At 39.5% G+C, this 26,605-nt stretch overlaps 1 protein-coding gene across 6 annotated transcripts in view; it reads left to right on the top strand.

The window, feature by feature from the left end:
* METTL8 (methyltransferase 8, tRNA N3-cytidine) overlaps positions 1-26,173 on the top strand; it is a 113,741-nt gene extending 87,568 nt beyond the window's left edge. For 4 of the 6 annotated variants that reach the window (XM_019022698.4, XM_031008749.3, XM_031008746.3 and 1 more), the window contains 7 exons: positions 8,197-8,567; positions 10,248-10,297; positions 15,862-15,925; positions 17,047-17,186; positions 21,610-21,716; positions 21,852-21,917; positions 23,417-26,173. In XM_019022698.4, the coding sequence (XP_018878243.3) occupies positions 8,197-8,567; positions 10,248-10,297; positions 15,862-15,925; positions 17,047-17,186; positions 21,610-21,716; positions 21,852-21,917; positions 23,417-23,607 (989 nt within the window). In that variant the 3' untranslated portion in view covers positions 23,608-26,173. Of the gene's footprint in view, positions 1-8,196; positions 8,568-10,247; positions 10,298-15,861; positions 15,926-17,046; positions 17,187-19,550; positions 20,748-21,609; positions 21,717-21,851; positions 21,918-23,416 lie in introns of those variants that run through there. The other 2 variants (XM_063694988.1, XM_055379168.2) reach the window with 2 other exon arrangements.
* Positions 26,174-26,605: the final 432 nt, after the last annotated feature.

The following is a 26,605-nucleotide window of genomic DNA, read 5'->3' as shown; positions in this document are numbered from 1 at the left end:
TCAAGCTTCTGCTGGTGGCCACCTGGATGTGACAGACAGAGTCAAGCCTAAACTGAATTAAAAGTTGTCAGCCATCTTAATTCATTTCCAGGAAGTTAAAAATTATCCACAATATATTTCCTGATAATATGAAAAACCAAGGATTTTTTTGCCCTATTTTGAATATTTCCGTTTAGAACATAAATAGATGAGCAGTGCTGATAATGTTCCCTTAAAGTCGTTTGTATGTGGCTGCCTATTTTGTTCTATTTATGTTAACAATGAACTTGGTGAAGCTAATGAGAAGGTTATTTTAGGGCCTTGGAAACCGCAGTAAAGGAAAATGACAGTTCCCATAGAACCGTACGTAGTGTGACTGAAATAGAAAGGTGGTGACTGGCCTCTCTCTGTAGAAGCAGGAAAGGCAGGCAGGAGAGGGTTGATGATACCACTTTGAAGCATTTGATTTGCTTATTAGTATGTCCAGTCTCTTTCTGTGCAAGTTTTCTGACTGCTGCAGAGACACAGAACAAAAAATTCCATTTCAAAATGACTCAAAGAGATAAAGGCTTCTGCTAGGTCCCTTCTGCATCCCCTCTGTAACACTTCGGTGTGGTGGGCTTTATACCTGTCAGGGGACCACTGCAGGGAGAAGGAACGCATTATGGGGGTGACCATCTTATCACACGTAAGCAAGGGCACACAGAGCAATAACTGAGGCTGCCCGGAGGGTGGCAAAGGAAGAATACTTTTGTTCTGAGGAACCATGTTGAGTGGCAGGACGTTACAGTGAGAGCCATCCAGCGCAATTTCTGTAGGGATCACAGACGTGCCAGTCTGCAGCACCCTGGGTGACGCTTCAGGTTTGATATTTAATGCCTCTGATGAATATGGGTCAAGGTAAATAGATTGTTTAAAAGCTCTACTTTCAAACACTGTGAGAACCCAGAGGAAGCAGTGACCTGGCTCTTCGGCAAGTGCCTCTGTGAACCACCATCTTTTCTTATCTAGGAGAGTCCTAAATCTTTGAAAGAGCCAGTGTTCTCCCATCACAGAGTATTCTATATGCAGATTATTATACAGCAGGAGCACTGTTTACTGATCTTATCTCACTTTATTTTAATGCAACTGGGAGGAAGTACTGGTTGTTCTCCCATGCTGGCCAACTCTCTGGCACATTTCTTTTGGTCTCTGTGTGTCTCAGGCTCTCCTGTCACTCCCATTTCCCATTTCTCACATATTGTCTTAGCTGTTGGTGAGAACTGAAGTCAGGAAACACTCTCACAATCTGAAAGTAAGAAATTATGCATCACAAATAATAGTCTTGCTGCAGGATGGTTGACATTTCATTTTTGTGATTAAAATGTATATGGCATCTGGGACCGGATGTGGTGGCTCACACCTGTAATCCCAGCACTTTGGGAGGCGAAGGTGGAAGGATCTCTTGAGCCCAGGAATTTGAGACCAGCCTGAGCAACAGTCAGACCCCATCTCTACAAAAAATTTAAAAGTTAACCAGGCGTAGTTGTGCGTGCTTGTAGTCCTAGCTACTTGGGAGACTGAGATGGGAGGATCACTTGAGCCCAGGAGGTCAAGGCTGCACTGAACTGTGATTGCACCACTGCACCTCAGGCTGGGCACAGAGTAAGCCCCTGTCTCAAAAAACAAAAAAAAAAACTATAGATCCAGGCCCTCATTTCTTTCAAGAAGATTGCCCAGATTAATGATTTTTAATTCCACATTTCCTTTTTGTAATTTATTTTCAATTTTACTATAGCTCAAATTTATTTTAAAAGCAAGTTAATTCAGAGAAATGAAAGATACATTTGGCAATTTTTGAGTTAACATAATTATATTTTATAATTTCCTAAAAAACATCTCCAGTGTGTCATATCTCAGTTATTTAGCAAATGTAATGAGTCTTTTAAATGGAATAACAAAAGCAGCTGCTATTTTTACTTTAAAATATCCTGTAATTAACTATCTACCTATGGAAAGTTATCTATGTCAAGCAAAAGAATGAGTCTCACTATACTTTACTTTGTGAATACCTTACCATTGAGAGGATGTTCTATGTGAAAAAAAATATATAGAGAGAGCTATAAGTTTTATAGCTAAAAGTTTTATGCTTATAAATTTAGGGTATTTGTTTATAAGTTGGCTTTGCTTGTTTAAAATTTTATGCAGTGCTCTTAGAAACATACTTTTAATTTCATAAGTTTAAGAGTTTTCTTTTATTAGACAATGAATTTTCTCACTGATGTGTGGAAATTTCCAACTTTGAGAGCTCAGGTATTTGCGTAATTGATGTGCAAAAATAACTTTAAATTGCTTTTTGTTACATGGAAACTTAGAATAAATTTTCATAATTCATATTAATCATATATATGTCATACATAAATGGTTTAATTCAATTTCTTAGTTGTGATGTTCAGTGTGATTCAGAATGAATTCTGAATATTTAAGGATGGTTAGCGTGCATATTCCTTCTTTCCCTCAGCAATATTGAATTTAATAAGTGAATAATTGAGAAGTTGCTTCATTGGGCTGTAGTTAAACAGATCGCTACATCCCTCTTACTGCCACTGGCATAAAGCAATTAACTCTGAATCACCAACCTAGGAAAGAAAAAAATTTTCCTCCAAGAAAAATTTGTCATTAATACACCTGTTTAGAAAGTCAGTTAAACAAGATGAAGACAGGGCAGATTTCTCCACACTATATTATTTTATCATTCCTGACCTGCCTTACCAGCAGCTTGATACTGAATTTTTTACTCATGGTCAGGGCAGTAATTCCTCCAATTCCCCTGTTAACACAGATACTCTTGCAGTTCAGGAAATTAAATCATACACTGAAGGTGTTTGTTGTCTCATAATCATAATTATGATGATTGACCAAGCTGTGGGGTCTCAGAAGCTCTCACACATTACTGGGAACTATGGAGTTGCCAGCATTGATTGGAGAAGCTGCTGAAAGCCAAATTCCAGACACTGGTGCTGCTTCTCTGTTTTGTTTCTGTCCCACAAACCCATATATTCTCATAGAGCATTTAATGTTCCTATTGCTCATCATTTCATCATATAACTGCATGGTTTATATTTCTTATAATTTAAAGTATGCAGTTTAATTAATTATATATTTCTGATCTGTCTTAATGAAGGGTAACTCCAATCAGCATTATTTTTACAATGTAGTTACACTGATTGTAAGCCACACTGAGGTTTTCATTTCAACTTGATACTTAATAATTGAGAAGAAAGTATGAATCAGAAAAGCAGAGATGATTTTCAGGGGGTTCATATTGACTTTGTGTTCGGGAGGCAGTGTAGTGTAATGGGTGAGAGCATGGGCTTTAGAGTTTAGCAGACTTAGGCTAGGTCTTGACTCTGCTCTTTCTGGCTGGGTGACCTTGGGGAAATTCTTTATTCCCTCTGACATTGAATTTCTTTCTCTGCAAATTGGAATAATAAAATCTATCTGAGAGATACTGCTAGGATTAAATGGGGGAAAAAATCCAAGTAAAGCATTTGCCATAGTGCGTAGCCCATAATAAACACATAATATGTGTTATTCTTGTCATTTTTAATGCTACTATTATTGGTGTAATTTATGTAATTATCTGATTTCTTTTCTCCTAATTCCTGAGTGGGAAATAGTTGGAAAAGGCTTGAAAATAGGTATATTAGCAAACCCTGATTATTGTCTTCTAATAGTAATCAAGTTCTTTTTATAGATTACATAGGCTAGAGTTGAATTTAGATGCTTGACATGTTTGGTTTCTGAACCAGATTGCAGTCACGTCACTACAGATTCATTTTCTCTTTAAATTGTAAAAATTAAAACAGTAGTACAGACTCATGTTTAAAACGGCAATCTGATCCAAGATTTTGTAGTCTGTAGAACTGATAATGTTTAATGTTCCCCATAAATTCATGGCGCTTAATAGGAAAGTACACAGAATTTTTAGAGCTTAAACAGACTTTAGAGATACTACTCTAATTCAAACCTTTCATCAAATGAGGAAATTCTGTAGGCAATTTGAATGAAGAATTCAGCTAAGATTCTTTAATCTTTGTGTAAGAAGTAGATACAGCTTTGCAAAAGAAAGAGCTACCTAATAATGATTAAATTGTTATCATTGCTTCAAATTTTCAACTTATTGTTATGAATGACTATAAAATAAATTTTAGAGCTGCCATCAATGTATATACTGTTCTGTGTATTTTCTCTTAATATTATTTTCCTTTATTATTTTATTTTTTATTTTTATTTATTTATTTATTTATTTATTTATTTATTTATTGAGATGGAGTTTCACTCCTGTTGCCCAGGCTGGAGTGCAATGGTGCGATCGCAGCTCACCGCAACCTCCGCCTCCCGGGTTCAAGCAATTCTCCTGCCTCAGCCTCCTGAGTAGCTGGGATTACAGGCATGTACTACCACGCCTGGCTAATTTTGTAGTTTTAGTAGAGATGGGGTTTCTCCATGTTGGTCAGGCCGGTCTCGAGCTCCTGACCTCAGGTGATCTGCCCTCCCTGGCCTCCCAAAGTGCCGGTATTGTAGGCATGAGCCATCATGCCCCGCCTATTATCTTTTATTTTTAAATTGCTACATAAGGTTACCCTGTTTGAACTGCATGGTTTGCTTGCTCATTCCCATGTTGTTGGGCATTTGAGTTTTCCCCACTTTTCCCTAATATGAATAGAACTGCTAAACACACATTTTTTTTTTAAGTAGAGACAGGGTCTTGCTTTGTTGTCCAGGCTCATCTTGAATTCCTAGCCTCAAGCGGTCCTCCTCCCTGGGCCTTCCAATGTTGGGATTACAGGCATGAGCCACCTCACCTGGCTGCTATGCACAACTTTTATTAGGTTACTCCCCTGTACTTCCCCCACCCCACTTAATTCCTAGAGGAATATTCCCACAAATTAATCAAGATATAGTAGTATTACAGTACATTCTAGTTACTGGTAATTGGGCTCAAACACACTTCACAAGTAGCTTGATATTGTAAACTCAAATACTAGAGATTTCACTAAATATAGGTCTTCTTAGGTGGCTGCTTTTTGTTAGGCAGAAAATCTTTTACCTGCATGGAATGAGTTACAAAGAGAGTTTTTTTTTTTTAAGGTAAAGGAAGAAGAGAAAGCTTGAGAAGACCCTGGAGAAATTTGACTCTTTTATAATTTCTCCTGAGTCTGATTTTCAGAGTGTCATTTTGTTTTCTTACACAGTATATCGGGCACACTCCAATTTTTAAAAGTGGAGATATACCAAAATTATTGAAAAAGAAGGAAAATAGAGATAGAAATGTTTAAAAGACAAATATATAGTTTTAGATCAACCATAAATAGGTTTCTTTCCATTAGTGCAGAGGTGAGCATGTTTTGGACTTAATATCACATAGTTCTTTTGTTAAAAAGATCCACTTTCATTTCTCAGACCTTAAATACAGATGGGAGTTTCAGTCTTTATAGCATTCCTGCTGCCAGATACAATTCAGCCTTGATGGGAAGGAAGTCTTGTGGCCAGATGGGTGGAGATCCATGGTACAAGGCCATAAAGATAAAATTGGAAAGAAGAAAATTATAAGGGCCTCAGGACAGGGTTCTGTAACAAAGATGAACCTGATTACAGGCAACTGCTTGTTCTGAGAGTAGGGGCTTCTTTAAAATTGTGAAGGAAATGCATCTCTTATTTTTATTTTTAGTTTAATTTATTTTTGGAATGTATAGTAAATTCACATGGATCAAAATTCAAATGAAAATTCTCCTTCCAACTGTGGTCCCCAGCCACTCCTTTCCTCTCCCTAGAGGCAACCAGTATTACTGATTATGTGATTATCCTTCCAGAAGTATTTTGTACCTTCTACAAGTGTGTGTGTGTGTGTGTGTGTGTATGTGTGTACATGAATATTTCTATGTAACCATACATGCGTATTTTCTTCTTATTTTAATAAGTGGTTACAGAATATAGACACTGTTATATACCTTGCTTTTTCACCTAACACCAAATCTTGGAAATTATTCTGTATTCCTAGAAAGAAAGCTTTTGCACTTTTAAAATGGCATGCGTCTACAGTAGGTTGAAGTAATTCCTAATGCGTGGATTAGGCCTATTACATAATAGCACTCAAGAAATTGTTATTGCCTGTAGCACTGCCCAAGAATACGGAAAAAAAAAAAAGGAAAAAAAAAGGAACGTGCCAGGCGCAGTAGCTCACGCCTGTAATCCCAGCACTTTGGGAGGTGGAGGCAGGCAGATCACTTGAGGTCAGGAGTTTGAGACCAGCTTGGCCCACATGGTGAAACCCTGTCTCTACTAAAAATATAAAATAAATAAATAAATAAAAGAAATGTTTGTTGAATAAATGAGGGAGACAGTGGGTTACTTTATTAATTTTTTTTTTTTTTTTTTGAGACGGAGTCTTGCTCTATGGCCCAGGCTGGAGTGCAATGGCATGATCTCAGCTCACTGCAACCTCCGCCTCCCAGGTTCAAGCGATTCTCCTGTCTCAGCCTCCTGAGTAGCTGGGATTACAGGCGCCTGCCACCACGCCCAGCTAATTTTTGTATGTTTAGTAGAGATGGGGTTTCACCATGTTGGTCAGGCTGGTCTTGAACTCCTGACCTCGTGATCCGCCCGCCTCGGCCTCCCAAAGTGCTGGGATTACAGGCATGAGCCATCGTGCCCGGCCCTTACTTTATTAATTTAAGGAGCAAATAGGAAGAGGCAGAAAGCGAAGAATTACCTGAAGCTCTGAGACTATTGACCTAACCCTGACCACAGGATGACATCATAAAATGCGTATTTGTTTTAAGAGCATCAGAAATTTTCTTTAAGGCTTCATCTTGGGAGATGTCAGTAGGAAGAGATGCCTTGGAGGTTGGGGGAAGAATGGAGTTACGGGATGGCCTCCAGATTCCAAAAGTCAGGAGACATGGCCATGGATTCACTGTGATGGGGCTCTAGGACTTGGAACAAGTGGATTTAGGTCCTTTCTTCAAATGCAAAAAGGGAGGTTGGAGTAAATTGTTCCAATGGACCCTTTTAGCTCTTAAATTGTGTTGTTTATAATTTTGAAATTTCCTGTCTGATCACCAATTTGCATTTATGCTGAAATTGTATTTGTAAATACATTAAAAATGAGGTGTCCTTTCTTTTATTTGTTTATTTACTTATTAATTTTTGAGACAGGGTCTCACTCTGTCTCACTGTTCCAGGCTCTTTTTTTTTTTTTTTTTTTTTTTTTTGAGACAGACTCTCACTCTGTTGCCCAGGCTGGAGTGCGATGGCGTGTTCTCTGCTCACTGCAAATTTCTCCTCCCAGGTTCAAGCATTTCTCCTGCCTCAGCCTCCTGAGAAGCCGCGATTACAGGTGTCTGCCACCACACCCAGCTAATTTTTATATTTTTAGTAGAGATGGAGTTTCAACATGTTGGCCAGGCTGGTCTTGAACTCCTTACCTCAAGTGTCCATCTGCCTCATCCTCCCAAAGTGCTGGGATTACAGGTATGAGCCACCGCGCCCAGCCCTCATTCTTTTTTTTTTTTTTTTTTTTTTTTTTGAGACAGAATTTCACCCTTGTCGCCCAGGCTGGAGCGCAATGGCGCAATCTCACCTCACTGCAACGTCCACCTCCCAGGTTCAAGCAATTCTCCTGCCTCAGCCTCCTGAGTAGCTGGAATTAAAGGCACCTGCCACCACCTCCGGCTAACTTTTTGTATTTTTAGTAGAGATGGGGTTTCACTATGTTGGCCAGGCTGGTCTCGAACTCCTGACCTCGTGATCCATCCGCTTCAGCCTCCCAAAGTGCTGGGATTACAGGCATGAGCCACCGCGCCCGGACCTTTCTTTAAGATAATAAAAAACCACACAGCTTATTGGTAACAATGTGATTGTTAAGATAAAATTAGAAAGTTGTTTGCAGTGATTATATTTCTCACAAAAATTGGCTAAACTATTAAGATAAAAGCAGATTCACAGGGGTAGGACTAAATATCCCACATTTTGACACATTTTGAGAGAATTAAAGCTCTGTAGTTTCAACCTTTTATCAGATAGATTAAAATATTATAATATTAAAGTTATTCATTTGTAAATATAATTGTTATAAATGATAATGTATATGTTTAACAATAATTATCAAGACAGTAGCTAATAGTAAATATAATTCATAGTAAAATAAATCTTTCTTTTTCCTCTTTATTTTAGTTAAGTATGAGAGAGAAGCTAGTAAATACTGGGACACATTTTACAAGATTCATAAGAATAAGTTTTTCAAGGATCGTAATTGGCTGTTGAGGGAATTTCCTGAAATTCTTCCAGTTGATCAAAAACCTGAAGAGAAGGCGAGAGAATCATCATGGGATCATGTAAAAACTAGTGCTACAAATTGTTTCTCAAGAATGCACTGTCCTACTGTGCCTGATGAAAAAAATCATTATGAGAAAAGTTCTGGTTCTTCAGAAGGTCAAAGCAAAACAGAATCTGATTTTTCCAACCTAGACTCTGAAAAACACAAAAAAGGACCTATGGAGACTGGATTGTTTCCTGGTAGCAATGCCACTTTCAGGATACTAGAGGTATTGTGCTCAAGGGACAAAAATGGGAGGTGACAAATAATTTGAAAATGTACATTCTGTATTGTTTTATTAATAATCCAGATTTTTTTTGGTGGAAAACTATCAAATGTAAATAAGCATTCAGTGTACTTTTGTGCATAAATAATATTTAAGGGACTCATGTCTTTAATCAGTCAAGTTTTAAGTTTGTGGTTTAAATCTGGTTTTGCTGGTTTTTTTTAAAAAAAAATTGTCTGTTTTCATTTTAATCTGAGGGCAGTTTTAAGTACCAATGAAGCTTTGGCCTTAATTTTTACTCTCTTTGTTATTAACCCTTTTTAGATGAAATAGAAATAAGTGAGATATATAATTTGCTATAATCTGGTGTAGACCTTGGTTTTCTATTTTTAAAACTAAACCCTGTCTTTCTTATTTTAAAGGCAATGTATATTGATTATAGAGAATTTGCTAACAAGGAGATAATTTATCACCAATCCTACAAACAAAGGATTTAACCACTGTTAACATTTTAGTGACCTTTTTCTTCTTCTTTTTTTTTTTTTTTTGAGACAGACTTTTGTTCTTGTTGCCTGGGCTAGAGTATAGTGGCGCCATCTCAGCTCACTGCAGCTTCTGCCTCCCGGGTTCAAGCAATTCTCCTGCCTCAGTCTCCCGAGTAGCTGGGATTACAGGTGCCTGCCACCACACCCAGCTAATTTTTTTGTATTTTTAGTAGAGACAGGGTTTCGCCACGTTGGCCAGGCTGGTTTTGAACTCCTGGCCTCAGGTGATCCGCCCGCCTCAGCCTCCTAAAGTGCTGGGATTACAGGCATGAGCCACCGTGCCTGGCTGACCTTTTTCTTCTTTTATTACTGTACATGTATTCTAAGTTTTGTTTGTTTCTATTTAACATGGTATCATAAGCAGTTTTCACTGTGTTTAAAAATTCTCTGTAAATATTTTGATGGCTACAAAATATTTTACTATGTGAAGTACTATAATTTTACTTATCTATTTTCACACTACTGGGCATTTTAATTGTTTTCAGATTTTCTGAAGCAAACATTTTGGGTATAGCCTTTACCTGCATTTTCTTCTATTGTTTTAGGTTAGATTTTCTAGTTCATAATTTATGAAGATTTTTAGTACTTTTAAAACATATTGCCCACTTGCTTTCTAAGAAGTTGTACTAATACCATTCCATGACAGTGTATGTCTGTTTCATCACACCCTCATTGATTGAAGTATTATTTTAATGTTTTCCACTTTGTTAGACAAAAATTGTACCTTGTTTTAATATGCGTTTCTTTGATTACTAAGCAGGTCACATACTTCAAATGTTTAGAATCGTTTGTACTTCTTTTTTGTTCTGTCCATTTATTTTCTCTGCTTATCTGTTTTTTTTTTTTTTTTCCTAATGAGCCCTGCCGTTTATCATATTCATTGCAGTTTTCTTCACAGCGTATTGTTTATTTTTAAATTTGGTTTATTTTGGGTTTTGGTGTGTAAAAAATTTAAATGTTTCCATAGTCAGATTTCTTAGTGTTTATTCGTGTGATTTATTTCATTGCTTTTGAGTTTAGAAAATTCTACTGTGCCCAGAGATCAGTAAGTCTGTTTTTTTCTTTAATAGAAGATCTGACATTGGTGACAAATATTTAACCTTGCTTTTTTGATATTTGCTTGTTCTTTTGATTTTAGGTTGGTTGTGGAGCTGGAAATAGTGTGTTTCCAATTTTGAACACTTTGCAGTGAGTTTTAAGAGTTTTCTTTCTACAGAATTTTACATATTTATGGAATGTTGAGAAATTCTGGGAAAATATTGTCACATGTATGCCAGTAGTGTTTCTAATTCTTATATGAACAATGGCTCAAGCAAATTTCAAAAGAAATGTCTTAATCTCAGTGTCTACTTTCATGTGAACTGGGAATTACTCTGAAAATAGTGTTTCGTAGCCATGGGTTGTCCATCATTGTTTTGAAGTAATTTTTTAAGCTTATGTGTATATGGATGAGAGAATAAGAAAAGAGGAAGCAGACTGGGCATGGTGGCTCATGCCTTTAATCACAGCACTTTGGGTGGCTGAGGTGGGTGGATCGCTTGAGGTCAGGAGTTCAAGACCAGCCTGACCAACATGGTGAAACACCACCTCTACTAAAAATACAAAATTAGCCAGGTATGGTGGCGCATGCCTGTAATCCCAGCTACTTGGGAAGCTGAGGCAGGAGAATCTGCTTGAACCAGGAGGCAGAGTTTGCAGTGACCTGACTGCGCCATTGCACTCCAGTCTAGGCAACAAGTGCAAAACTCAGTCTCAAAAAAAAAAAAAAAAAAAAAGAGGAAGTGATTTCATCCTTCCACTGAGCTGTGAACTGCTAAACTTCACAGATTATTTACTCTCCCTAGATACTTAGATGTCATTTTACACATAGAGAATTGAATGTAAAGCTTACAACTTAAGCCTCATTTTGTCATCCCTTCTGAAGCAACACCCTATGTAAGATGTTTGCATGCCAAATCATTGTGTCTAGGCTTAAAATTGTTTGGAGGTAGCAGCAACTAATCCTAAGACTCAAAAAAGCAGCCGATCCTGGCTAACACGGTGAAACCTCGTCTCTACTAAAAATACAAAAAATTAGCCGGGCGTGGTGGCGGGCACCTGTAGTCCCAGCTACTCGGGAGGCTGAGGCAGGAGAATGGCGTGAACCCGGGATGCCGAGCTTACAGTGAGCCAAGATCTCGCTACTGCACTCCAGCCTGGGTGACAGAGTGAGACTCCGTCTAAAAAAAAAAAAAAAAAAAAGCAGTCGGGCGTGGTGACTCATGCCTGTAATCCCAGCACTTTGGGAGGCCAAGGCAGGCGAATCACGAGATCAGGAGTTCGAGACCAGCCTGGCCAACATAGTGAAATCCCATCTCTACTAAAAATACAAAAAATTGGCTGGGTGTGGTGGCAGGCGCCTGTAATCCCAGCTACTCGGGAGGCCGAGACAGGAGAATCGCTTGAACCCAGGAGGTGGAGGTTGCAGTGAGCTGAGATGCGCCACTGCACTCCAGCCCAGGCAACAGTGCGAAACTTTGTCTCAAAAAAAAAAAAAAAAAAAAGCAGAGTTTGACTATAGGGACAGAGATTTGCTCCAGGCTCACCCTTCCTGTTCACCATTTCACCTGTGTCTTTTACTTTTTCCATGATGAACACACAAAACTCTTCAAACACCTTTTATCTATGGCCAATCTGCCAAGCTCTATTCTTTTTTAAGTTTACACATTTTTTTTAAGTTCACATTATTTTTCCATTATAAAATCAGCATTAGCACATTGTAGAACATTTCCATTAGAGGAAAAGGGGAGGGAGGGAATCACTCATCATCCTAACATAGCCACTGACAAAATTTTTGTTTTAATTCCTTTCAGTCTTTATGCATATTTTTAAATGATATGATCTTTTAAACTTTTTATTATGAAAATGTAAAAGCATCTGGGGCCTGGTGCGGTGGCTCACACCTGTAATCCCAGCACTTTGGGAGGACGAGGCAGGCAGATCACTTGAGGTCAGGAGTTTGAGACCAGCCTGGCCAACATGGTGAAACCCTGTCTCTACTAAAAATACAAAAATTAGCTGAGTGTGGTGGTGCACAATTGTAATCCTAGCTACTCGGGAGGCTGAGGCAGGAGAATTGCTTGAACCCAGGAGGTGGAGGTTGCAGTGAGCTGAGATCGCACTACTGCACTCCAGCCTGGGTAACAGAGCAAGAGACTCTGTCTCAAAAAAATTTTTTTTAATTAAAAAACATTCAGAAAAGCAAAGAGTACAGTGAATTTCCATATGCCTACCACCTCAATTCAACAATTACCAATATAATGCCAACATCATGATACTTTATCTTTGATTATTCAGGATATATCTCCCAAAACTCAGTATACTCTCTAATATTATTATAAACCTAACATAATGAATAGTGAGTAATTCCCTACTATCATTTAATAACCAGTTAATGTGGCCAGGCCTGGGTGATGCTGGTAAGTTTACAGTTCTGAATGTCCTTTCTGTTTGTGTCTTTGTTAGTTTTGTTTTCCTTTTTCTAGTTTCTGGGCTGAAATATCAAATTTGCTTATGTCACATAGCCGTATTCCTTTACCCCAGTGGTATCTGAGCTTATAATACACGTAAATACACTACATTGGCAGTTGATTGTGTGTTACTTTATGACTGATCTCAAGGTACTATTTAGCATGTCATTTCTTTATGCCTTGTCTCTCTGACCACTTTTTATATTCCTTAAGGTAGAGGACATATTTTATCCTAATCTGATTTCCCAGGTTGCCTAACAGTACAGCATAGTTAGAGCTCAATACATATTGCCTGATTAATATCTCTCATTCCCCCACTTGCTAGTTGTATTTTTCACCTCTGCTTCTCCCTTCAGCTTATAATTGTAAGCTCTTGGTTCCTCACTCCCTAACTCTTTCTTCTTAGCTGTGTCTTTCTTTGCCTCATACCTATGTTTTAGAAATTACTGTAGCTCAATAACCTCAGATAATTAATTCATCTTTTAAAGGCACCCAGTGATTAGCCTTCCAAAGGAATGATTAGACTTTTTTTTTCTGCTTAAGAAATTATGTTTTACTACTTTTAGAGAGTGTAGGATTAATGTTTTACATTTTCAGAATATTTTACCATAATTAGACCTCTGAAATGGAGAGGTCATATCATTCTCCAAGGATCATTTAATTCATAGACCCCTGCCAAGAGAGTGCTTGGTGGTGTGGTGGTAGTAGTGATATTTACACCTGTTTGCTGGGAGAAGAGCCAAGGTAGTCAGCTGATTTTACAGAAAGGTTCTGCAAAGTCACTGGGTGGTCACAAGACATCACCTTGGGCTGCTGATACAGTGGGAATTCCATCTCAGAGGTCATGCTGCCACCGTGGCAGGACACATGGCAAATGGCACATGCTTTCCTTTAGCTCGTAGACTGTTCTATATCTTATGGGTATGTGGTAACTACTGCCCAAAGGTAGACTGCAGACCTTTTATAATGAGCTAGACATACCAGTGTCCAGAAAAGCATTTTGAGCTATATGGAAGTTTTTTGGTTTTTGTTTTGTTTTGTTTTGTTTTGTTTTAGAGGACTATGTTAGTTTTTAAGCTCCTGGAAGGCAAAAACAATCTCCTTTAATAATAATAGTGATGATAATAATAGCAACAACAATTATAATAATGACTAACATTTATTGAGTGCTTACTCTGAGTCAGGCACCTTTCTGGAAACTTTAGCTATAAGAATCCATTCACTTCAAACAATCATCTTAGATGCCATGTTTATCTCTTTTTTTAAAGATGAGGGAACTGAATTAAAGAAGAGATTAAGCAACTAGCCCAAGGTCACGCAACTAAGTAGTAAAGCTGAGACTCAAACCTTAGGCAGTCTTGTTCCAAAGCCCTTGCCCTTAACCATTAGCCACATAGTGCTGAGTGTTTACTGAGAACATTTCAAATACGTTTCAAACATCCAGCAAATTACAAGTCACAATTATATGGATTTAATCAGAAAAAAACAGGGGAACATGCTGAAGTAAAGTGCTATTTTTATGTTTGACAGATGAGAAAAGACCAAGCAGTACGAGTTTTAACTTTAATTCAGTACTGGTTAGCTTTTCATAACAAAATCCTATTAATCATACTTTAACTTATTTGGATAGATCTTAAATTGAATGCAAATCCCTAGTGCCATAGAATGAGTGAATTATATGTTATCATAGTTATTCATCAATGAGTTGCCTTTAAGAATATAATCTGAGGCCAGGTACGGTGGCTCACTCCTGTAATCCCAGCACTTTGGGAGTCCAAGGTGGGTGGATCACCTGAGGTCAGGAGTTCAAGACCAGCCTTACCAACATGGTGAAACCCTGTCTCTACTAAAAATACAAAATTAGCCGGCCGTGGTAGCACATGCCTGTAATCCCAGCTACTTGGGAGGCTGAGGCAGGAGAATTGCTTGAACCCAGGAGGCGGAGACTGCAGTGAGCCGAGATTGCACCATTGCACTCCAGCCTGGACAACAAGAGCGAAACTCTGTCTCAAAAAAAAAAAAAAGAAACAATAAAGAGTATAACCTGCGCCTGGGTCAGATTTTGCTAAATGTATATTTGGGCTTGTATTCCATATTTATTTAGAAGTTCACCTTGCTTGGAATGCTTCTTGAGTCAGATTAGAAGTCTTAATGATATGCTTCAAGGCCCACCTTTTTATCCTGCCATATACCAGTTTGGGTTCTCAGGATTAGTGCTACTTCTCATCCCTGGCATGTAACTCCCACTTCTAAACTCTTCAACCATTTCCCCTTCTCCTCACTTAACAATACATCCTCCTCCTTCAGAAATTTTAAGACTTATACCTCAGGGTGCTGACCCTCTTGACACCCCTATAGAAGTTGTATAAAACCAATTATGTCCCCAACTAGACTATAAAACCCATGAGAGCCAGGACCATCCTTACTGTTTAATGACATGCTGACCTCTTTCTGTAGTTCAGACATGGTACTAAGCAACATGATGCAAGGATTATTTGATACCAGCATACACAGTATAATCAAGAGGAGTACTAGTCTACAAATTTCAGAGTATATGGCTGCCTTAAGTAACCATGGTCCAGCCATCATTACTGAATTTCAGATAAAGGCCAAACAGAACATATTTAAGTTAAGAAGAGTCCAATTAAAAATTATACCACCTATTGGCCAGGCACAGTGGCATACATCTGTAGTTCCAGCTACTCGGGAGATTGAGGCGGGAGAATCACTTGAGCCCCAGAGGTCGAGGCTACAGTGACCCGTGATTGTGCCACTATACTCCAGCCTGGGTTACAGAGCGAGACCCTGTCTCAAAAAAAAAGCTGAGGGGCGGGGGTGGAAATAACTTATTAACAAGTCAGACCTACAGTTTCCTTTCTTCTCTAGTTTGAGTATTTCTAGACTCCAGATACAAATATTTCTTCTGGCCGAGCACAGTGGCTCACACCTATAATCCTGACAGTTTGAGAGGCTGAGGCAGGAGGATCATTTGAGAACAATAGTTCAAGACCAGTCTGGACAACATAGTGAGACCCCATCTCTACAAAAAAATCTAAAATTAGCCAGGCATGGTGAGGCACATCTGTAGTCCTAGCTACTCAGGAGGCTGAGGAAGCAAGATCGCTAGAGTCCAGGAGCTCAAGGTTATAGTGAGCTATGGTCACGTTACTACACTCCAACCTGGGCAACAGAGCAAGACCCTGTCTCCAAAAAAATAAATAAATATTTCTTCCATCTTCATAGGAACTCTCCGGAGTCCTTTCTGTATTGTTGTGATTTTGCTTCTGGAGCTGTGGAGCTCGTAAAGGTATGCTACTCCTGGGAATCATACCAACTGATGCCTAAGGTATTACCCCAGAACAATAAAAGTTGTTTTGATTTTAAGATCACTAGAGGCAGGGCGTGGTGGCTCACACCTGTAATCCCAGCACTTTGGGAGGCCAAGATGGGTGGATCACCTGGGGTCAGGAGTTCGAGACCAGCCTGGCCAACATGGTGAAACCCTGTCTCTACTAAAAATAAAAAAATTAGCTGGCTGTGGTAGCACGTGCCTGTAGTTCCAGCTATTCGGGAGGCTGAGGCACGAGAATCGCTTGTACCTGGGAGGTGGAGGTTGCAGTGTGCCAAGATCGTGCCACAGCACTCCAGCCTGGGCGACAGAGCAGACTGTCTCAAAAAAAAAAAAAGATGAAAGGCCAACAGCTCCAGGCATGGTGGCTCACGCCTGTAATCCCAGCACTTTGGGAGGCCGAGGCAGGCGGATCACAAGGTCAGGAGATCGAGACCATCCTGGCCAACATGGTGAAACCCCGTCTGTACTAAAAATACAAAAATTAGCTGGGCATGGTGGTGGGTGCCTGTAATCCCAGCTACTTGGGAGGCTGAGGCAGGAGAATGGCTTGAACCCAGGAGGCAGAGGTTGCAGTGAGCCAAGATTGCGCCACTGCACTCCATGCTGGTGACAGAGCAAGACTGTGTCTCAAAAAAAAAAAAAAAAAGAAAGAAAGAAAGAAAGGCCAACAACACACAAGAAATGACCAGAAAGGGTACTGACCTACAAAATTTAGAATGTATGCCTGCCCATGAATAATCGTAGTCCAAACAGAACCTCTTTAAGTTCAGAAACAGCAACCCAGAGCAGGCCTCTAACAACACTATCTACTAACTCAGAAAGCCTACCCTCCTCTACTTTTAAAGTTAAAGAGGGATTGCGAAGGATATTTGTTATCAAGGCCAAGAGCTAGCCTTAATTTTTTTAGGGCAGCTTGAAATAAGCTAACAATACTGAATTGGAAAAAAGTGTTCAGACTGACAGAGGAAAGGCTTTTGGGAGAAAAGGTTAAAAATTTGACCTTTTTATTAAAAAAAAAAAAAATCCCGGAAGTCTACTAAGTCCTCTTTTTGCTTTCTGTTCCTTTATCATGACAGTCACACTCGTCCTACAGAGCAACCCAGTGTTTTGCCTTTGTTCATGATGTATGTGATGATGGCTTACCTTACCCTTTTCCAGATGGGATCCTGGATGTCATTCTCCTTGTCTTTGTGCTCTCTTCTATTCATCCTGACAGGTAAATGAAGACGAAAGGGCAAAGCGGATGTGTAAAGCTCCTTTATCAGTAGTGGTTTTCAGAACCATCAAAGCAAAAACGACAATTTTTGAATTTATTATTTAGTGAGCAACATTATGTATAATACGCAGCCTTTTAAAGGCAGTTTTTCCTTTCTTCGTACTTTTAGACAGAAACTGGTCAGACTACTTCATTAATGAGCTTTCTGTCACTGTCAGAATGAAGTGAGCATATTCTGGCAAGACACATACCTATTAAAAGTGACAGTGCTTCAAGGAAATTACAAATTCAGAACAACCTAATAGACTCCCAAGAGGGAAATTGTACTTGGTGATCAGAAACAAACATCTTTAGTGTAGTGTCTTCCTGAATGTTCATGAAGAGGTGGGCTTGGGATCTGTTTGGCTTCACACAGGCCTGTTGATGGGCTTTAAAAATTTTGTTCTAAAGAAGCACACTAGGGAATTAGGAGTTATTAAGATTTGCCAGATTATCGTTGGACCTTTATGATCTAAGGGTTAGCCTGATGCCATCATTTAAATATTTATGACTTAGTTTCATACAGTGTTTTAAAACTATAAACATAGCTTTTCTCCAGAGAGAAAACATAAAGAGATATTACCAGCAATGAAAATGATTACCTTTGTTAAATCTTGCCATCTTCTATGTATTAAAGGGTACATATGGTAAGTACGAGGTCTGTGCTTTCATAAGGTTTCTTAAAATTGGGTTCTCACAGTTCCCTGGTAGAAGATACAGACTTGGCGTCAACCACTTTTTGTTTGATGAGTGTGACCCTTTTCCATAGAAACTGAGTTACCATGTGCTTATTTCTTTGCAATTAGAAGGCCACTAGGACCCTTTACAGTTCTTTTACTTCCCATTCAGAAATGAGCACTTTGATTACTTGTAGAAGAACAAATTCTATTTCCAAATAAATCTGAAATAAGATACTTTAGCACCTAGTGAGGTATGTCAGGTTTTATGAAGCTACTGTTTCCTCCCAGTTTCTATAACCTATTTCTTTCTGCTAATCTGTTTAGACTGTAGGCATTGTTCAGGTACTAATAGAAAGTTGTCATCTATGTGTTTGGTTTCCTTGTATGAACAGTTAAAAGGATGGAGAGGTGGATAGAGAACAAGATTCCCCATTTGACACCCATAACAAGAAACATCTAAATTCTACATATGACCACAAAAAGACTATTTGAAATTAGTTCAGATAATGTATTTTCTCATGATTTGAATTGAATGTTATAGAGAAGAGAAAGGCCAGGTGCAGTGGTTCACACCTGTAATCCCAGCACTTTGGGAGGCCGAGGTGGGTGGATCACCTGAGGTCAGGAGTTCCAGACCAGCCTGGTCGACATGGTGAAACCTCATTTCTACTGTGAAATCTCTGCCTCCTGTAGCCAGGCATGGTGGTGGGCGCCTGTAATCCCAGCTCCTTGGGAGGCTGAGGCAGGAGAGTCGTTTGAACTCAGGAGGCAGAGGTTGCAGTGTGCCGAGATTGCACCACTGCACTCCAGCGTGGGCGACAAAGCAAGACCTTGTCTCAAAAAAAAGTAAAAGGCTGGGCGCTGTGGCTCACGCCTATAATCCCAGCACTTTGGGATGCCAAGGCGGATGGATCACCTGAGGTCAGGAGTTCAAGACCAGCCTGGCCAACATGGTGAAACCCCCATCTCTACCAAAAATACAAAATTAGCTGGCTGTGGTGGCACACACCTGTAGTCCCAGCTACTTGGGAGGCTGAGACAGCAGAATTGCTTGAAACTGGAAGGCAGAGGCTGCAGTGTGCGGAGATCGTGCCACTGCACTCTAGCCTGGGCAAGACAGAGTGAGACTCCGTCTCAAAAAAATAAATAAATGTTAAAAATACAAAAATTAGCTGGGCGTGGTACTGCATGCCTGTAATCCCAGCTACTCTGGAGGCTGAGGCAGGAGAATCACTGGAACCCAGGAGACGGAGGTTGCAGTGACCCAAGATCACGCCACTGTACTCTAGCCTGGGTGACAGTGAGTAAGACCCTGTTTCAAAAAAAGAAAAAACTAAAGCCAAGGCAATGTCTGTAGTGTCACTTAGGACTATAGTAGTAGATTCAACCCCAGAAAAGTTCTAGAAAAGTAGCATCTTGGTAGCTTGGAAAATTCAGGCATAAGCAAATGGCAAGCAATTTGGCTAGACCTTGAGTCTGGAGGACCCAGCTTAAATGGGAATAAATTGTAGGTGGCTACAAAAGAAGAGCGAATTGTCCTTCTTGTCACTGAAATGAAAATACAAAATATTACAGAGCCAAGCATAAAGCAGGCAGTCAATACATTTTTTATCTCTTCTTTTCCTTCTCCTCTCCCTCTATCCAGAGATAAGTGAAGACAGCAGAGTTGGCCCAAGTAGGATGAAGAAAGAAAAGGGGCTTCATACCATTCCTGTCTTGTCCATCTCACCCCCAGCCCACTCCCACCTGCAGTTCTCAGGAATTGGCTCGGGAACTGCACTATGAACCAAGATGAGATGAGCAAGAAAAGTAGCTCCCATTCCTTGCCTTTATCCTCAAGCCCAGACATTAAAGGATAGCTGAGAGGAAAGAATTTGCAGGAGGAGGTGGCTACATTTTAAAGTGTTTGATTGTTTATTTTTCTGCATTTTAGTTTCATGCTTGTTTTACTAATAATTACAGAAAGATTTTGCTATGTACATAAAATATTTATCTTGAAAGTGAATATTTTAAGGTTTAGATATGATTTTCTTTCATTCGCAAAGCCTATGATATAAGCACAGTATGAAAATAACCTGTAATAAAATAAACAAAAAATACGTTTCTTTATTCTTTTATGTCCTTATGTTCTAGTTTTTTTAAAAGGACTTTTCACCTAATCATGCCACCTCCTTCTGTCCTACTTCTTTCTTGTTTTATAGTTGCTTTCATTTTCTCAGTATCTGCTTCCTTCATAACATGACATAATCTGAGTTTTACCTCACTATTCCACTGAACAGTGTTTTAATTGAAAGGAATTTACAGATTATCTGATTCAAACTTTTCATTTTTTTCAAATAAGAAAACCTCAGCAGCTTTAAGTAGCTTAGATAAGGCAGAGACAAGGACTTAGCACACAAGCTGCCATTTACCATTCTCTGCCCATGGCAGACATTGATAATCGATTTTGTACTCTGTAACTCGCAATGAGCTTTATGAGTCCTTCTCAGAGCTCTGTAGGCAGCCGATGCCGTCACTCAGAATTAATATGAGATCTGAAATCTATGCCATCCCTGGCCCATAATCACACATAAAGCCATGAACACTTAGCCAAAAACACTAAATCAAGAGCAGCTATAAGGGATTGTATTTGACTGGAAGCCAAATAAGTAGAATAAACAGTAAAGGAGAAAAGCAAAGGCTCCCTGCTGTTGAACTAGGGCTTGGAATGTGAATAAAATTTAAATAGGCAGACAGTAAGGAGGAGAGAATTGTTTGAGGAAAAACCATGTGAGCAAAGGCAGAGGCTGCTCAGGGCCAAGCATGACAGTTTGGCTAGGGGAGCTGCTTCAGATTGGAAAGCTGTTGGTAAGATTAATTGGGGTCAGTAGTAGGAGATCTTAAGAGCTCAACTAAGAAATTGAAATTTTATCCTATGGATTAAAATCATGAAAGTTTTTGAGCAAGGAGATGATTTGACAAAATTATCATTTTAAGCAGAATTATTCATCGATAACATGCAGGAAGGATTGACAGGGAGAATAATACAGCGTGTTAGGAAGCAGATTTGTTTCCAGGCCTAAGGAGATAGGGGTTGGTACTAAGGGAGTACAAATGGGAAACAAAAAAGACAGGAAATATCAAAGATGTCATTAAAAATAAAAATTAAAGAGGACATATAGAATTTTATGGCCACATGGAGAGGACAGTGGAAGAAAAATAATTTCTCTTTCATGAGGTAAATGGTGGTACCTCTGAACTAAATAAAGAAAAGGAGAATGAGCTCGTTTTGGAGGAAAGATATTCCCTCTTTAGATATGTACAACTTGGGATGGCTTTGGCATATTTTTTATCTTGCAAGGAAAATGAAGCACACTCCATTTTTGTCTATCTCAGAACTACCTTAATTTTCTGTGAGTACCAGGAAACATCTGTGGTTTTGAAGTTTAGCTTTGACATCATACGTCAAGCTCTATGAAGTTACCACTCTGGTCATTTGGGTGATTTCTTGATACTCTAGGACTTTTGAATCTAGTCATTTAGCAAGTTGGTTTTGTTTTTTTCTTCTTTACAAAATATTTTTATTTTTGTTACCCTTACGTTTATGGTTTAGATTTCTTTGGCCTTATCAAGCTTTTCTTATTTTGTCTTCAACAAAGTTAAATCCAGCATATAAAACAAGATTTCTACAAACTGGATGTCTTTTTAATACTTTGTTTCCAAAGGATGCAAGGTGTTATAAACCGACTGTCCAAGTTGCTGAAACCTGGGGGAATGCTGTTATTTCGAGACTATGGAAGATATGATAAGACTCAGCTTCGTTTTAAAAAGGGTAATAGTATATTCAGTTTGAGGTTATTTTTAAATGTTCTAAAGAATGCCTTGTTTATATTTCACATCAAAGTATTTAGTTGTTTTTTTTTAAAGGAATACCCTTAAAAGTTTCTCTTTTCACAATTTTTTTCAGGACATTGTTTATCTGAAAATTTTTATGTTCGAGGAGATGGTACCAGAGCATATTTCTTTACAAAAGGTATGCTAATCTACAAAAGGAAATAATTGGTCATAATTGTTCTTGTTAGTTATTATCTCATTGATTATAGCTCAGAAGCTATGAAACTGAGGCTTCAGTCATTGATTAAGCATTAGGTGTCTTCATGCTTTGATGCTTATTACTGGTCTACATAAAAGGTTGAAAATGGCCGTTTACTGTTTAATCTTTTTCCAGTTAAAACTGCTTTAAAGTCTCTTGTTTTACCCTCATACCCAGATGAAGGTGAAGGCTGTTCCATTTTGGAGATATTGTTAGCTTAGATATGAAAAAAATTGATGATAGCCACAGCCAAAGGAGGACATTTGATAAGTTTATAGAAAATTACTTATCTTGGCCTGTCACAGGGGTGCTCACCTGTAATCCCATCACTTTGGGAGATGAAGGTGAGAAGATTGCTTGAAGGCAGGAATTTGAGACCAGCCTAGACAACAAAATGAGACTCTGTCTCTACAAAACAATTTTTTTTTAATTAGCTGGTCTGGTGGTGCATACCTGTAGTCCTAGCTACTTGGGAGGCTAAAGTGGAAGGATCACTTGAGCTGGGGCAGATGAGGCTACAGTGAGCTATGATTGGACCACTGTGCTCCAGCCTGGGCAGCAGAGTGAACCTTACGTCTAAAAAAACAATACATTTTCAAAATAGAAAGAAGGAAAATTACTTATCTCTAGCTGATTTCTCTTTTTTTTTTTTTTTTTTTTTTTTTTTTTTTTTTTTTTTTGAGACAGAGTCTCACTCTGTTGCCTAGGCTGGAGTGCAGTGGCACAATCTCAGCTCACTGCCATCTCCACCTCGCCAGTTCAAACGATTCTCCCACCTCAGCCTCCCAAGTAGCTGGGATTACAGCCTCCCAAGTAGCTGAGATTACCTACCTCCACGCCTAGGTAATTTTTGTATTTTTATTAGAGAAGGGGTTTCACCATTTGACCAGGCTGGTCTCAAACTCCTGACCTCAAGTGATTCACCCTGGCCAGGCTGGTCTTGAACTCCTGACCTCAGGTGATTTGCCTGCTTCAGCCTCCAAAAGTGCTGGGATTACAGGCGTGAGCCACCGTGCCCGACCAATTTCTCATTTTTAAAAATGCATTTCTAACAGTACCAAGTGAATGCTGCATTCAAGGATTTCCCCAAATTTATGTGAGTACTTTTATAATCTGCCATTTTGGGTTTCTGTAAACCAACAAAAACTCAGAAAGGGAGCACCTTTCAAAATATTGAAAGCTGCAACCAATAGTTTTATATATCTGTTGATGTCTGCCGTGTTAGTCTGTAAACAGGTGTATTTTTATATGCATGGTGTATTTTTGTGAAATAGAAGAAACTCGCTTGGTTTCACAGGTTTCCTTCACCAAATTGTTCTAGAGAGTGTTTCTTGTATAAATGAAATTTAGATGGTCAGTTATTCCATCAGTGTTCTATTCCTGACCTCCCCCATCTCTAGTCACATGTCATATCTTTTATTGCCATTTTTGTCTCACAGGGGAAGTCCACAGTATGTTCTGCAAAGCCAGTTTAGATGAAAAGCAAAATCTGGTTGATCGCCGCTTACAAGTTAATAGGAAAAAACAAGTGAAAATGCACCGAGTGTGGATTCAAGGCAAATTCCAGAAACCATTGCACCAGACTCAGAATAGCTCCAATATGGTATCTACACTCCTTTCACAAGACTGAATTTTGTAACATGTTAAGGTACAAAGCCAGAGGACTGTGCTATTCAAGGACTACTGTAAGTCTATCGTTTCTCAAAAGACAATGAGAAAAAAAGAAGAGAATTTGTATTTCCTGCCGTTTTGTCATAGGTGAGCTCCTTTGTGCGTTTTAAGCACGTGTAAGTGGTTCGGCACAGTGTGCCTTTTTCTGTGCTTTGAAAACTTGATGTGCCCAAGCTTGTTTGAATTTATTACATCTAACCATTTTGCTTGTTCCTTGATTTTTATAAGCATTCAATTAAGTTAGTATTATGTCAAGTAATTTTGAGAAAATGTAACTTGACATTTTTTGCAAGTAAAAAAAATTGTTTATTTGTTTAGGCTTAGTAAACCAGTTCCCAAACACAGTCAGACTCTTCCCATTGTCATCTGATTGCAGAGAGAAAGCACACCTTATTTCCAGGGAAAGCTACAACAAGCCCAAGGTCAAAGTGTATTATTTTTTGTCTTGTTGTTGTCTATTTTCTCCCAATTTTTTTTTGAAATTCAGAGGCTCATATCTGAAATAGAATTTTAGTTCCTCTTTCCTTTCCTAAAATTGGGGAAGTACAGCCCATGCTGACATTATTTTCAGGCTATTCTTAGATATACAAGTTGTTAGGCCAGGTGCAATGGCTCGCACCTGTAATCCCAGCACTTTGGGAGGCTGAGGCAGGCAGATCGCTTGAGCTCAGGAGTTCAAAACCAGCCTGGACAACATGGCAAAACCCTGTCTCTCCCAAGAATACAAAAATTAGCCAGGCATGGTGGCACATACCTGTGGTCCCAGCTACTCAGGAGACTGAGGTGGGAGGATCGCTTGAGCCTGGGAGGCGGAGGTTGCAGTGAGCTGAGATTGTACCACTGCGCTCCAAACTGGGTGACACGGTGAGACCTTGTCTCCAAAAAAAAAAAAAAAAAAAAAAGGTATGTAAGCTGACAAGCTCTTGTATCAAGGGCTTTTGAACCACAGCAACTTCATCTTGAATAGGGACTGTGTAAAATGAGGCTGAGACCTACTAGGCTGCAATCCCAGGAGGTTAAGGCATTCTTAGTTACAGGATGAGATAGGAAGTCAGTACAAGATACAGGTCCTACAGACCTTGCTGATAAAACAGGTTGCAGTGAAGAAGCCGGCCAAATGCCACCAAAACCAAGATGGCAATGAGAGTGTCCTCTGGCTGTCCTCACTGCTACACTCCCACCAGTGCCATGATAGTTTACAAATGCCATGGCAACATCAGGAAGTTACCTATATGGTCTACAAAGGGGAGGCCTGAATAATCCACCCCTTGTGTAGCATATAATCAAGAAATAACCATAAAAATGGGCAACCAGTAGCCCTTGGGGCTGCTCTGCCTATGGAGTAGCCATTCTTTATGTTTTCCTTTTTTTTTTTTTTTTTTTGAGATGGAGTCTTGCTCTGGCACCCAGGCTGGAGTGCAGTGGCATGATCTCAGCTCACTGCCAGCTCCACCTCCCGGGTTCACGCCATTCTCTTGCTTCAGCCTCCTGAGTAGCTGGGACTACAAGCACCCGCCACCACGCCCAGCTAATTTTTTTTATTTTTTTTTATTTTTAGTAGAGACGGGGTTTCACCATGTTAGCCAGGATGGTCTCAATCTCCTGACCTTGTGATCCGCCCGCCTCGGCCTCCCAAAGTGCTGGGATTACAGGTGTGAGCCACCGCGCCCAGCCTATTCTTTACTTAAACTTGTTTTCACTTTGCTGTATGGACTCAATTCTTTCTTGCACAAGATCCAAGAATCCTCTCTTGGCATCTGGATCCAGACCCTTTCTGGTATCAGTGGTAAGCTCTGTTTAAGACAACTGTCATACCCAAGAAAATTCTTAAATTTGTGGCAGTTAAAAATGTATTTATCCCCTTGAGGGCCGGGCGCAGTCGCTCAAGCCCGTAATCCCAGCACTTTGGGAGGCCGAGGAGGCGGATCATGAGGTCAGGAGTTCGAGACCAGCCTGACCAACACTGTGAAACCCCGTCTCTACTAAAAATACAAAAAAAATTAGCCAGGCGTGGTGGTGGGCACCTGTAATCACAGCCACTCGGGAGGCTGAGGCAGGAGAATCACTTGAACCCGGGAGGCAGAGGTTGCAGTGAGCCGAGATGACACCACTGCCCTCCAGCCTGGGTGACAGTTGTTAGACTCCGTATCAAAAAAAAAAAATTTATTTACTCCCTTGCTTCAAAAAGGACATAAGTTGGCTTGCAAATCACATTTTGTAGAAATGAAGTTTTTAAGATTAGTCTCATACTCATTACATAGTATTTATTGACTACTTACATATTGAGTGCTAAATTCAGTGGAATAATACGAACAATAAAGACCCAGCCTTGTTTATGCTCTTCAGGGAGCATAAATAGAGTACAGCTGGCAAAACAAAATGTGCATATCCCAAACCTGTAAATCATGATCTAAGACAATATACAAACACTCAAATAGGGAACTTACCAGCTAGCAGACTTTGATTATGAACCACAGAACCTAGAATAAATAAATACTCTCTTGAAAGAACCATCATTGGAATAATTAAGTTCCAACTGTTTTTTCTTTCTGAATTCACTTAAAATCCAATTTCTAGAAGAATATCATTGGTCCAGCTTTAGTCATTGGTTCATCTCTTAACAGGCTGGGGTAGGGCAGCTTAATCGATGATGCCACCAGAATGGGCAACATGGGAAAAACCCTATCTCTACCAAAAATACAAAAATTAGCCAGTGATGGTGGCACGCACCTGTGGTCCCAGCTACTCAGGAGGCTGAGGTGGGAGGATCTTTTGAGCCTGGGAGGCAGAGGTTGCAGTGAGCTGAGATCGCACCACTGCACTCCAACCTGGAGTGGAAGGAAATTTCACTTCCTGCAATGGAAGAAAGTTCTTCAAAGGAAAATCAAGACACTGCTGTCAAAAAACACCAGGGGAGGGATGCTGTCCAGTCACATCCAACACATCATATAGCAGTG

This window comes from Gorilla gorilla, chromosome 11 (genome assembly GCF_029281585.2).
Source record: "Gorilla gorilla gorilla isolate KB3781 chromosome 11, NHGRI_mGorGor1-v2.1_pri, whole genome shotgun sequence".
Classification (NCBI taxonomy): domain Eukaryota; kingdom Metazoa; phylum Chordata; class Mammalia; order Primates; family Hominidae; genus Gorilla; species Gorilla gorilla.
Note: the sequence above shows the minus strand (reverse complement) of the source record. Positions and strands in the feature narration are given on the sequence as shown.